At 41.1% G+C, this 13,874-nt stretch overlaps 1 protein-coding gene across 1 annotated transcript in view; it reads left to right on the top strand.

The window, feature by feature from the left end:
- The first annotated feature begins 498 nt into the window (after nt 1–498).
- CENPF (centromere protein F) overlaps nt 499–13,874 on the top strand; it is a 37,189-nt gene continuing 23,813 nt past the window's right edge. Inside the window, exons 1-7 of the mRNA XM_035111322.2 lie at nt 499–620; nt 5,630–5,825; nt 6,470–6,666; nt 7,277–7,386; nt 8,999–9,096; nt 9,422–9,713; nt 11,775–11,977. Coding sequence (XP_034967213.2) covers nt 5,664–5,825; nt 6,470–6,666; nt 7,277–7,386; nt 8,999–9,096; nt 9,422–9,713; nt 11,775–11,977 — 1,062 coding nt within the window. The 5' untranslated portion in view covers nt 499–620; nt 5,630–5,663. The remainder of the gene's footprint in view (nt 621–5,629; nt 5,826–6,469; nt 6,667–7,276; nt 7,387–8,998; nt 9,097–9,421; nt 9,714–11,774; nt 11,978–13,874) is intronic.

Below are 13,874 nucleotides of genomic sequence, written 5' to 3'. Positions count from 1 at the left end.
GGCATAGCAGATCTGTTCAGGCATAAAGTTCCGGATTCCGCACAGCCTTTTTTGTGATTACTGTCTCTAATCCACGAGACTTCATGCCATGATAAACTGGTTAGTCTTTATTGCAGTGGTGGCTCACACAGTATTTCCCCACGCCCCATGTTGTGGACTACAACTCCCATTACTCCTGACTATTCCCCATGCTCGCAGGGGCTGATGGGAGTTGTAGTCCACAAGGTCTGGCGGGAACCCACGACGCTTCACAAAAACTCCTTTGTTGTCTTTTGCGACAAGACTCTGAAAGGAACTCTAGGCGCGTCCGCTGTTGGCTAAAAAGAAAGCGCAACATCGCCTCCCGCCTTTATTTTCTGCCCTCCCAGCCAATGAGGTTTGAAGGGGAAGCCCAAACTCGCCACTCAGAAGCGAGGTGTCGTCACACCAGCCGGTGATTTCTTATTGGCTCAACTGAAGAAAGCAGGAAAGAGATTGACGTTCGGGGCTGGCCAATAGGCGTTCCCGGCTTGTCCTCCGCTAACCGCCTGCGTCGGGGAGATGGTGGCAGGTTTGAATCCTCTGTAGGTGCTAAATGAGAAACTAAGGCGAGATCCTGGGTGTTGCAGCTGGAAAAGAAGGTAGGAGAGCTGATCTTTCCGTGGGATGGACTCAGAGCAGGATATATGCCTTGCATTACTATTTTTATATTATGCACAGTATAGTTTATGTATCGTGTGTATGCATGTATGTGTAGAATTAGATAAATAAATATTTATGTATTTGATGTGATGTTCAGAAGTTTAAGCCTCATGAAGTTCCATAGGGCTTACACCCCCGTAGAAGTGCATAGGTTTGCACTACCGTTCTTCAATAGATTTCTAAAAAGAAAGAGAGAGGGTTGCAGGGAAGACTTAACCATGCACTTCAATAACATGTCTGCTCATAAGAAACTCTCGTTGCATCCAGTGGTGCTTCCTCTCAAGTAAGCGGGGGAATAGAATTGCAGCCTTACTTCTGTTGTTGTTTAGTCGTGTCCGACTCTTCGTGACCCCATGGACCATAGCACACCAGGCACTCCTGTCTTGCACTGCCTCCCGCAGTTTGGTCAAACTCGTGTTTGTAGCTTCGAGAACACTGCCCAACCATCTCGTCCTCTGTCGTCCCCTTCTCCTTGTGTCCTCAATCTTTCCCAACATCAGGGTCTTTTCCAAGGATTCTTCTCTTCTCATGAGGTGGCCAAAGTATTGGAGCCTCAGCTTCACGACCTGTCCTTCCAGTGAGCACTCAGGGCTGATTTCCTTAAGAATGGATAGGTTCGATCTTCTTGCAGTCCCTGGGACTCTCAAGAGTCTCCTCCAGCACCATAATTCAAAAGCATCAATTCTTTGGCGATCAGCCTTCTTTATGGTCCAGCTCTCACTTCCATACATCACTACGGGAAAACCATAGCTTTAACTATATGGACCTTATTGGCAAGGTGATATCTCTGCTTTTTAAGATGCTGTCTAGGTTTGTCATTGCTTTTCTCCCAAGAAGCAGGCGTCTTTTAATTTCGTGACTGCTGTCACCATCTGCAGTGATCAAGGAGCCCAAGAAAGTAAAATCTCTCACTGCCTCCATTTCTTCCCCTTCTATTTGCCAGGAGGTGATGGGACCAGTGGCCATGATCTTGGTTTTTTTGATGTTGAGCTTCAGACCATATTTTGCGCTCTCCTCTTTCACCCTCATTAAAAGGTTCTTTAATTCCTCCTCACTTTCTGCTATCAAGGTTGTGTCATCTGCATATCTGAGGTTTTTGATATTTCTTCCGGCAATCTTAATTCCGGCTTCTAGGTAGGTGTAAAATCTAAAATTAATGAAAATTTCGAAGGCATGGAAAACTGCTCCCTGCACCTCTCCACCTGTCTGGGAAACAGAGTTTTTGGAGGGTTCCGAATGTTGCATTTTGCAGGACTTGTTTTGGTTTTTGTAAGTGCTCTTTACATATCAGAAGCCACTTCTTTATTCCAGGAACATAAAACTAGCTTTTGGGTCCAATTCAAAGTGCTGGTTTTGACCTATAAGCCTTAAATGGCTCAGGACCGCAATACCTCAAGGTCCACCTCTCTCTGCATTCATCATCTGAGGCCCTTCTTCATGTGCATCCATGAGAGGTTCGGAGGGTGGCAACACAAGAACAGGCCTTCTCTGTAGTGGCTCTCCATCTGTGGAATGCTCTCCCCAGGGAGGTCTGCCTGGCGCCTTCATTATATATTTTTACATTAAGGGTAAAAAATTATCTGTTCTGCCTTCTACTTGGATGGTTGCCATAGGTTTACCAGGAAATTCATGCAGGCTTGTGAGATCTGGTGGAAAGGGAACCTATATGTTTGGTGTTGAGAGTCATACTGTCCCTGATCCTGGGTGAACCATGTAGACAACATGTCTACTAGAAGCCATTGATAGGCTGATCTCCCATGAATTGGTCAAATCCCCTTTTAGAAGTTGTCAAAGGAACCATCGGTTGGTGGGTCATGCTGCCTTATTCAGAGCAAAAGAAGTGTTGTAAGAATTTTAAGATGATATACTGTATATATAAAAGATAAATGTTCATAACTGTATATATAAACCACATGTCTGAAACCTCACAGAAAAAAGTACTGAACAAATTGACCTCAAATATTTCTCTGCAAGGTCAAAGTGGGAAACCTCTCCATTCTCTCTTTCCTCACAAATCCTGTCTTAAGGGCACATTTAAGATATGAACCTGTGACCTGGCTCAGGAACTAAGTATTTATCATTACAAAAGACTGGCCAGGCTCTCCAGGTAATTCAGTCAAATGACCCTTCACAGGTAACCTGCCAGGCAGGAGAAAATTTATATTTATTTTTACTCAAAAACACACACATGGTGGCTTATTTTCAGGGGATGTCTTATTTTTTATATTAAGTATGGTACAGTTTAACCTACAAGGTTAAACTGCCTATCACTATGGCTTATTTTTGGAGAAACATGGTATATCTATGAGGTTTCTGGGGGCAATCTTGGACTTCAGGGCAGGAATTTAAAATTTCTATATAAGAGCTTGCACAAACTTTGCTCTGGGTCTCTTCCCCCCCCCCTTCCTATGTGTGTGTGGGGAGAACCCTATTGCAACAGCTTTTTAATAAAGACCAGGCTTAACTAGCCGCCTTGCTTTTCACTAGAATTCTGGTCTGGTCTCTGTCATTTTACTAGCCGGTAAGGGCTTTCAATTGTGCTCTGCCGGAGGTCCGGGTTCTTAGAACAATTCATCAGCTTCTTTTTTACAGTGTGTTGAGTCCCTCATGTGGCGAATGGTGCTGGAATGAACGGCAGGATATAATTCTAATAAATATTAAACATAATACCAAAAAAGATACAGTGACATATATAATCAAAACAATATAAGATCATAAAAACATAGTGCCTGCATAGTGGATCAGCCAAAATATGATGGCGATCGACTTACCTAGGACTGTCTCAGTCACCGTCTCCTTTGCAAGTTAAGCTGCATCTTAGCTGGTCCTGGCCAGGGGATTGGGGATGTGAGGAGCAGTGTAAACTTTAATTTTCTGCCCTTCTGTCAATTCCTTGGTGATGAGTATTAATTATCCCTGCATTTTTTGGTGGTGTGAATTATACTGAGCTCTGTGAATGGGGCCAGTGAAATTAAGGGAGTTTGGGTGCAGCACAACTTTATTTATCCCTCCGCTTCCCCCCAACACGCTCACTCCCTGCCTTGACAACACCCCTCTTTTGTCCTCCTAATCAGAGGGGCAGCAGAACTTTCAGTAGATATGCCAGGGTAGGTCATCCATGCCTGCTTGAGGCCTCTTCAGCTGGAGAGATATACCACATCATTAAAAAACAAAAGATTTTATTAAGAGTTTCCTATAATAAAACTGCAACTACAGAAAATGCAAATGGAATATGAGTCAACAGTGTGATGCAGCAGCTAAAAAAGCCAATGCAATTCTGGGCTGCATCAATAGGAGTATAGCATCTAGATCGAGGGAAGTAATAGTACCACTGTATTCTGCTCTGGTCAGACCTCACCTGGAGCACTGTGTCCAGTTCTGGGCACCACAGTTCAAGAAGGATACAGACAAGCTGGAACGTGTCCAGAGGAGGGCAACCAAAATGGTCAAAGGCCTGGAAACAATGCCTTATGAGGAACGGCTTAGGGAGCTGGGTATGTTTAGCCTGGAGAAGAGAAGGTTAAGGGGTGATATGATAGCAATGTTCAAATATATAAAAGGATGTCATATAGAGGAGGGAGAAAGGTTGTTTTCTGCTGCCCCAGAGAAGCAGACACGGAGCAATGGATTCAAACTACAAGAAAGAAGATTCCACCTAAACATTAGGAAGAACTTCCTGACAGTAAGAGCTGTTCAACAGTGGAATTTGCTGCCAAGGAGTGTGGTGGAGTCTCCTTCTTTGGAGGTCTTTAAGCAGAGGCTTGACAGGCATATGTCAAGAATGCTTTGATGGTGTTTCCTGCTTGGAAGGGGGTTGGACTGGATGGCTTTTGTGGTCTCTTCCAACTCTATGATTCTATGATTCTATGAATAAGTAAAGTATAGAGTGCTCTCTTAAAATTCATGGCCCACCCACAGAGGACAATAGTTCTTCCCAGCTCTCAGCTGGGATCTTTCCTTTCTTTGCCCAGTCTCTCACCCTGGGAGACTAACCTTTCCCTGTCTCTCACTCAGGGTCCTTCATAAACCATCTACTACCCCAGTGAGTATGCAATCTATGGACCTTAATAAAGGCCCCAGACAAAGGGAGAAGAAATACAAAAGAAAGAAAAAACAAAGGAAAAAGTGAGATAGAAAATAAAATAAAAAGAAAAGAACAACAACAATTAGCAAATGAAAAAATAAAACATACAACCACATCCTGATCTTCCCCACATGGCCCATCTGAAGGTTAGGATTGCAGCATGACTTTAAAATGTTTGCGTACTTGGTTTTTATTTGTATGAACCACTTAAAAATCGGCTTTGACGTTAAGCGGCATATACATTAGTAATAGTAACTGAGGGCTCAACCCAAACACCACCTTTCACCTCAGCCTTCGGCTCTGTAGTGAACAAGCAAAACCCCTGCCCCATGTCACCAGCCCACTTTCTCATATATATATATATATATATATATATATATATATATATATATATATATCCAGTATAACAAAAAACAAATAACATACATAAAAGAAAACAATTCTATACATAAAAAATTCCTTCCACCTATAACAGGCATCCCCAAACTTCAGCCCTCCAGATGTTTTGGACTACAGTTCCCATCTTCCCCGACCACTGGTCCTGTTAGCTAGGGATCATGGGAGTTGTAGGCCAAAACATCTGGAGGGCCGCAGTTTGGGGATGCCTGACCTATAATGACTTACACCCACTTTCTAAATTAGCACATAACTGAGGAATAAGACTCATAGACACAAAATCTATCCTTTATTTCAATCATATGGACCAGCCTTTTCCAACCTGGTGCCCTTCCAACACTTGGGGCTGATAGGAGTTGTAGTCTGAAACATTTAGAGGGCAAAGGCTAGCAGAGAAATATTTGTGGACACTCAAAAGGGCAATGCCTTTAAGGTCATTCTTCTTCTCCCCCACCCCCCTTTGTGAAGCCTCCTGTTCCTTAAGGCGTCGGAATCTGACGAGATGAGCTGGGCTGTGGAAGAGTGGAAGGAAGGCCTTTCCACAAAAGCCCTTCACAAGATTCAAGAACTTGAAAGTCAACTTGAGAAGCTTAAAAAAGAGCGACAGCAAAGGCAGTTTCAGCTGGAGTCTCTGGAGGCTGCTTTGCAAAAACAGAAGCAGAAGGTAGTATAACTATATAGATATAAATATAGTACCAATTTAGGGGACAGTCTGATATTGCTAGTATATTCTCATAATTTTTTCATTGCTTCAATTAAAAAGGCACATACTGGAAATATGTAGCATTTCTGCTTCTAGCAAGTTTTTACTGTTTGACCAGTTTCATGACTAGACTATAAGCTGAGAGGGGAAAGAGCCACTGTGGCCAGAACCACCATGAATGTCATACATTACCCTTGGGGGCAACTTAAAAACGACAACACTATAATTTATGTACAAGGACACCATACTGGGTAGCTTTGGTTTAACACTTAGATTAGACTTTTCATATTCCACTCCAATGTTATGTTGATATCCCATTGAAAAACAGTCTGGAGAAAAATATTAACTCTTCTCCAGAACTGATTAATATGGTTTTTCACAGAACAGCAGTGAAAGTCATCGTCGTCATCATCACCATCGCTTTTTAATTTGTATATCGTCTTTCCAACTTACAATACTCAAGACGGTTTACAAGCTGAAAAAACAAAGAATGTGCACCTTATAACAATTTACTGCAATACAAAAATGTGATAATAAAACATAACTTTAAAATAAGCAGCCTACATCAAGTTATACTGGGTGTGGCTGTGTACTCTTCCGATTAGGTGGAAAATGAAAAAAATGAAGGAGCGATGCTGAAGAGAGAAAACCAGAACTTGATGGAACTCTGTGACAGCCTGGAGAAAACCAGACAGAAACTTTCTCATGAACTTCAGGTGAAAGAATCACAAGTCAGCGTTCAAGAAGGACAGCTCCTCTCAAGCAAGAAACAAACTGAAAGGCTTGAACAAGAACTTAAAAGGTGAGGTTCTACGAGCCGAGCTCCTCCCAACCAGGGGTTAGCCATCTTTGCTTTATTAGATGCAAGCAGGTGGCACTGTGGGTTAAACCACAGAGCCTAGGGCTTGCTGATCAGAAGGTCAGCGGTTTGAATCCCTGCGACGGGGTGAGCTCCCGTTGCTCGGTTCCAGCTCCTGCCAACCTAGCAGTTCGAAAGCACGTCAAAGTGCAAGTAGATAAATAGGTACCGCTCCAAGCGGGAAGGTAAACGGCGTTTCCGTGTGCTGCTCTGGTTTGCCAGAAGCGGCTTTGTCATGCTGGCCACATGACCTGGAAGCTGTACGCCGGCTCCCTCGGCCAATAACACGAGATGAGCGCCGCAACCCCAGAGTCGGTCACGACTGGACCTAATGGTCAGGGGTCCCTTTACCTTTACCTAACCTGCTTCTAAGTGAGTTTGCAATGGATTGCTAAGTAAGTTATTTGAGCTTGGATCACAATGAAATCATGGCTAACTTGTACCAACCATTTTAATGTGACCTAAGTTCAGCTAATTTAGTCTGAATCCAAACTGACATTGCTTATTATTAAGGTAACTTTCTATGCCTTCATTTTTTTTAATTAAAAAATAGATACAAATACGAACTAGAAAGAAGCCAGAAAACCTTTGCTGCTGCAGATATATCTTTCAATGGTACACCACAGAAGAACTTCGGTGCTCCTTCAACACCAGGTCACAATGGTATGCTTTGTTTTTATCTTAAGAACTTTATGGATAGAATTTCTAGATTTTTTTTGGTACCCGTATGTTTTTAAAAGTTAACAGTGGTGCAATCCTGCCCACATGACCAACTGTCATTCACATTATATATTAATTGTGTCCTGTTCATCTTGAGGGCAAAGTGCCCAGACAGTGACTGTGTTCTCATGTAATGGTAAACCGAGGTTCTAAAAAAGCAAACACTTTATTATTAATCATATACGTAATTTTGCATATAAGCATTTTCAAACTTCCTGGAAAATCAAGAAGCCATTTACAGTAATATTGAGGATTTTATCAAAATGCCACATGAATAAAATCGACCTTATTAATGTAACAAATAATGCTTAAAACTTACATTTGATCTTTAGTTTCTTCATATCAACATACAGTATAATATATTGTATCCCAGTTTCTTATGTTTTGAATGCTCTTTTTATGTATTGCCCAACCGGCCTCCAGACTCCAGCTTTTCTCTATAATTTCCTTGTTTCCTTAACATTATGTCCAGCTTAACAACTGCTTTTTGCTGTTAAATATTTCTATCTTTCCTCGTTTCCAACTATCCTTCCTCACTTTTGCATGCATAATGCAATCGTTAAATGTGCGACACTTGGATACCAATGTTCTTTGTTACTCTTTTTCCTTAACACAATTCAACAAACATAAAATTAGTAAGCCAGGGCTCTTTGCTTATTACACCATATTGTGCTGGTGCATATAAACAGTTGCTCCTGATTTGTTCCTCCTCTGGTGTGAGTGGATGAACAAGCCAGAAGAGGACAGCTTAGCCTTATGCCTGTACTTGGGACAAAAGTTTGTTTCACCCTAACAAACCATACTTGTTAGCCAGCCTTAACTCGTGGTTGGTTCCTTACAAAAAAACAAACCACAACCCCAGGTTCAGACATAACACTAGACTGTCCTCTATACAGTGGTACCTCGAGTTACAAACGCTTCAGGTTACAAACTCCACTAACCTGGAAGAGTTACCTCGAGTTGAGAACTTTGCCCCAGGACGAGAACGGAAATCGTGTGCCGGCGGCGCACCGGCAGCAAGAGGCCCCATTAGCGAAAGCACACCTCTAGTTAAGAACAGTTTCAGGTTAAGAACGGATTAAGTTCATAACTAGAGGTACCACCTGGTTTGTTTGCCCTATGGATTGCAAATCTGCGGCCTTCTAGAAATTGTTCAACACTACCTTCCATCAGTCCTAGCCAGAATGATCAAAGGTCAGGGATGATAGGAATTGTAGTCCAGCAATATTTGGAGGGCCACACATTCCGAACTTCTGGTTTACAAGATGCCATTCTTCTAGTTGTCAGGAAGCTCTTGCAATGCTGTGGAGAGAAGGTGGAGTGCTTTTTGCACGCTCTGGTTTCTTAATCCAAGTACTTCAGCTTGCCTCTGTATGCAGACAGAGCCATTATGTATTGTAAAGGATGCTCCTTAAATCAGAATGGCATGCTTTGCTAGTATGCCATGTTGAGAAACATTGCACTTCAGTATCTTTGTTTTTTTTATAAGGACACACACAGACGTATAACATTTGCTTCGTAAACTTATTGAGATGTTTATATTTTGCACAAACAGATTCAAAGTTTGAGGAGCTTCAAGTAAAATACAACAAAGAAACAGAAGAAAGGAGGAGGTTGGAAGCTGAACTGAAGAGCGTGAAGTGTCAGATAATGGTATGAAACAAGGCATAGAATGCTGTTAACACAAAGAATTGGTTCAGAATGGGAAAGGTGGAGTTTCTCAACCAAAAGAAAGCTAAACAAAATATGGGAAGCAGCCCACAGTTGACTTTCAGATTACAAAACTGTCATACAGGTTGAAGAATGATGAATGGGTAGAGGTTTTGATTCTCCTCATAAAGAACAGTATGCTAGAGAGTGACCTCTGTTGTTTGTTCCAGCTCTCAGTAGTCAATTCTTTTTCTCTGAAGAATCTTCTGTATTGAGGCCAGTTCAATTATGTAAGCATTTCCCCCCTCTCTTCTTTTGTTTTTAAAAGAAAACAATCCCTCCGCATCCCGAAAGTACTATAAGTCGCAGAGAAATTGCCCGGCAACAGGCTTCCTCGTCTGTGTTCTCATGGCAACAAGAGAAAACGCCAAGCCAGCCTTTATCCAGTAGTCAAGAAACTCCTGTAAGCAGCAGGTCAACGCCATCACATTTTCCTTGGGAATCTGGGACAACTCCTAGTCACGAAGACCGGAGATCGGCAAAGAAAGAGTTCACCAGCAGTGTCTCAGACAGTTGCAAGGACTCTTCATTCATTGACAAGATGAAAATCCAGAACCAAGGTATCACGCAAATATCGTAACAAACTTGAACTCATTCTTGAACTTTGCAGTTAGTTAGCTTCCTGCAACACAATGCAACCGATGAGCTTGCAATGCTGGCCCTCTACAGTGGTATAGTAGTGCTCATTCCAGATTGCAAATGCTTGCATGAGCGATGGAGAACCTGTTGCTCTCCAGATGTTGGGATTCCATTAGCCCAACCACAAGTTGGATATGATGCGCGTTGGAGTCCAACTATATCTGGGGGTCTACAGGTTCTGCATCCCTGAGTTACATGCTTGCAGAAGATCAGGACATTAAAAGGTATCCTGCAAACATTATTATTATTATTATTATTAATTCTATCTAGAGAACTCAAAATAATTTAAGTATGATTTTTCCCATTTTATTATAAATATCAATACGTTACAAAACAATATACAGTGGGACCTCGACTTAAAAACTATTCAACATCCAACGTTTTCGAGTTACGAGCGGAAAAAGTGGCCGCGCGCTTAAGTTTTTTCGACATCCGAATGGAAAACCCGTTTGCGGCTAGATGCGGTTTCCTCGACTTACGAGTTCTTAGATGTGGTTTCCTCGACTTATGAATTTTTTCGTTTCCAATGCATTCCTATGGGAAACCGCTTTTCCTATGGGAAACTCGACTTACGAAATTTGCGACCTACGAGTGTGCATTCGGAACGGATTAAATTCGTACGCCGATGTCCCACTGTATACTTTTTGTTACATATATTAAATACAAAACATACAACACATACCTCCCCTTCACCACCCCTTCTACCTACCTACCAACCAAGATGCGAACATACTGTGATTATTGACTTCCAACCAGTCTCATTGTGTAATTTTGTCACTCATTAAATCTGTGCACATTTCATACTGCTTATTTTGTTTTTATTTTGTAATAATTACATCTTTTCTCTTGTCTAACTTCTCTTGTCTATTTATTAGATTTATTTATACATCTGTCAGGGATTTGTATTTTCTATATAAATTTTGAGATCTTTAAATATTGACCAATCTTTATTGACTCTTTGTATGGTGTTTCCTCTTGATCTCCCAGCTAATTTGCAAGCTGTGAATACTCTATCATTTTTACTAACCACTCAATATTCATGGGAATATTATTGGTTTTTCCAATTTTCGCCTATTGGGATCCTAGCTGCAGTGGTCGCGTACATAAATATGGGTCGGGCAGTTTTTTTTAATTTCTCGTGGCATAATACCAAGTAAAAGAGCCTCAGGTTTTTTTGTTAATGGAGAATTTAAACATTTTTTTTAAAAATTTCATTGTAAATACCCTCCCAAAATTCTCTTATTTTCTTGCACTCCCACCACATGTGCATAAATGTGCCTATTCCTTCTTTACACCTCCAACACATATTCGTATTATTTTTATATATCTTTGCCAATTTGACCGGGGTTAAGCATCACCTGTATTGCATTTTCATTATATTTTCTCTTAAATTATAACATAGAGTGAATCTAATAACTTTTTTTCCATAATCATTCCCAATCACTCATAGGTATATTATGCCAGAATTTAAGTACAGTGGTACCTCGGTTTAAGTACACAATTGGTTCCAGAAGTCTGTACTTAACCTGAAGCGTACTTAACCTGAAGCGAACTTTCCCATTGAAAGTAATGGAAAGTGGATTAATCCATTCCAGACGGGTCCGCAGAGTACTCAACCTGAAGCATACTTAACCTGAAGTATGGGTGTAATTGGTTCTGGAAGTCCATACTTAACCTGAAGTGTACTTAACCTGAAGCGAACTTTCCCATTGAAAGTAATGGAAAGTGGATTAATCTGTTCCAGACAGGTCCGCGGAGTACTTAAACTGAAAGTACTCACACCGAAGTGTACTTAAACCGAGGTATGACTATGATTTTTAAGAGGGTTTCATGGCAGATGTGTTTACAAAGCTAAGCTAACAATGCATTTTACAAACTCGTATGCAGAGGTGATTTTGATATCTCCCTGTAGAAAAGCAAGCGAACTCTGTCCAAGATATATGAAGCAACACTATATTATTCACACTTTTGTGTATATACAGAGTTAAGATCCAGAATTCAAGAACTGGAACGTAATCTGCAGATTCAAACACAGGATTTGAAATCAACCATGGCTAAACTTCAGGAAACTAAGCTGCAGCTGGAACATATAAAAATGGAGTCGACAGAAAAAGATACAGCTCTGAACAAGAGTAGAAACGAAGTAACTAGAATTAACGCACAACTTGACCAGACCACCAATCAGGTAAGGTGCTTTCTTAAATCTTAGACTTTTAAAGAGGCATTTCTCATATGCATGCACAACACTCACTGAATACTTTTGTGGATCTGACATTGGAGAGACATTCATATAATCTGATATCTGCTGAAGCAATGCTTTTCAGTGGACCTCAGTAGTGGTTGATGTAGGGCAGAACCATGGAATCACCCTCCCGACATTATCTGATGTAGTGGAATTCAAGCCTCCTATCCAGTCTACCATCTAATTAATCTAGTTTCCTGCCTAATATGATTTTAATTTTTAATTTTTTTAATTTTATGTTTATGTTTTATTTTTTGAAAATAAAAAGCTTACAGCCACAATCAATCAACATATTTCCAATTACATATATCATTTTGCTTTTATATCACGTTCTTAAAGGTTCTTAATAATTCTTCAGATACCACCTTCTGCTTCGCTCCCTCCCAACTTTCCCTCACCCATGTGCGATCTTATTGGTATTTATATTATTGTTTCTTGTTGTGTTAACAATTGTTTGTACTTAATGATTCTATCCTTTGTAATATTATCTTGTATCCTTGAGCGTATTTGCTTTTATGTCTATATTAAAATTTATTTCCATTTCCATATATGTCTCTACACACTCCCACTCTCTCTTAACTTTTTGCTCGGAGCTGCCTCTAATTGAAGCCGTTAATTTTGCCATTGCCGGCCTCGCGCAGGATCAGGCCCTTGCCGGCGCCACCGCTGCAAGGCCGGCCTTCTGCCAGCCTCGTGCGGGATCGGGCCCTTGCCGGCTCCGCTGCCGCCACCGCCGCTACAAAGTTGGCCTTCTGCCGGCCTCATGCGGGATCAGCAGTGGATTCCTGTAGAGGAATATGTTCTTTTTGTCTTTGGGAATATCATTAGTTATTAAGCCCATCAGATATGCTTCTGGCTTCTTAAGAATTGTGCTCATAAATATTCTTTTCAGCTCTTCATATATCTTAGTCCAGAATTGTTTAATCACCTTGCATCCCCACCACATATGATACATTGTTCCCACCTCTACTTTACTACATCTCTAAAAAAGGTTTGAATATTTTTTATAAATCTTAGCCAATTTCACTGGGGTAAGGTACCAACGATAACACATTTTCATTGTATTTTCTCTTATCACATAACAGGCTGTAAAATTTATATCCACACTCCACCATTTCCCCCACCTGTCTAAGTGTATTGTCTTGCCCACAGCTTGTGACCACTTTATCATCCAATTGCTTACTGGAATTAAAATAGTGCTAGAGCAGCAGAGAGTCCTCTTTTTGCCCAGCTTGGTGCCGTTAATTGAAGTACAGTGGTACCTCAGGTTAAGTACTTAATTGGTTCTGGAAGTCCGTACTTAACCTGAGGCGTACTTAACCTGAAGTGAACTTTCCCTTTGAAAGTACAGTGGTACCTCGGTTTATGAACACAATTGGTTCCGGAAGTCTGTTCATAAACTGAAGCGTTCATAAACTGAAGCGAACTTTCCCATTGAAAGTAATGGAAAGTGGATTAATCTGTTCCAGACGGTCCGCGGAGTACTTAAACTGAAGCGTTCATAAACTGAAGCGAACTTTCCCATTGAAAGTAATGGAAAGTGGATTAATCCGTTCCAGACGGGTCCGCGGAGTACTCAACCTGAAGCGTACTTAACCCGAAGCATGGGTGTAATTGGCCCTAATTTTAAGTTTTTCATTATGCCATATACTGAAATAAGTTATGGCTATATCTGTTGAGTTGTTGTCTTTGCTAGTAAGAATTGGGAGGGGGGGAAAGCATTTTAGCAGCAGCAATCCTACCTGAGCAGGTTAAATGTAGCCTTTCCCATTGCTCTGTGAGGGTGACAACTTCCTTACATCATGCTTCACAATTATTCATCTATAAATCATTCATTCTT

Source organism: Zootoca vivipara, chromosome 3, assembly GCF_963506605.1.
Source record: "Zootoca vivipara chromosome 3, rZooViv1.1, whole genome shotgun sequence".
NCBI classification, from domain to species: Eukaryota; Metazoa; Chordata; class Lepidosauria; order Squamata; family Lacertidae; genus Zootoca; species Zootoca vivipara.
The sequence above is the reverse complement of the archived record's forward strand: the minus strand, read 5'-3'. Positions and strand labels throughout refer to the sequence as shown.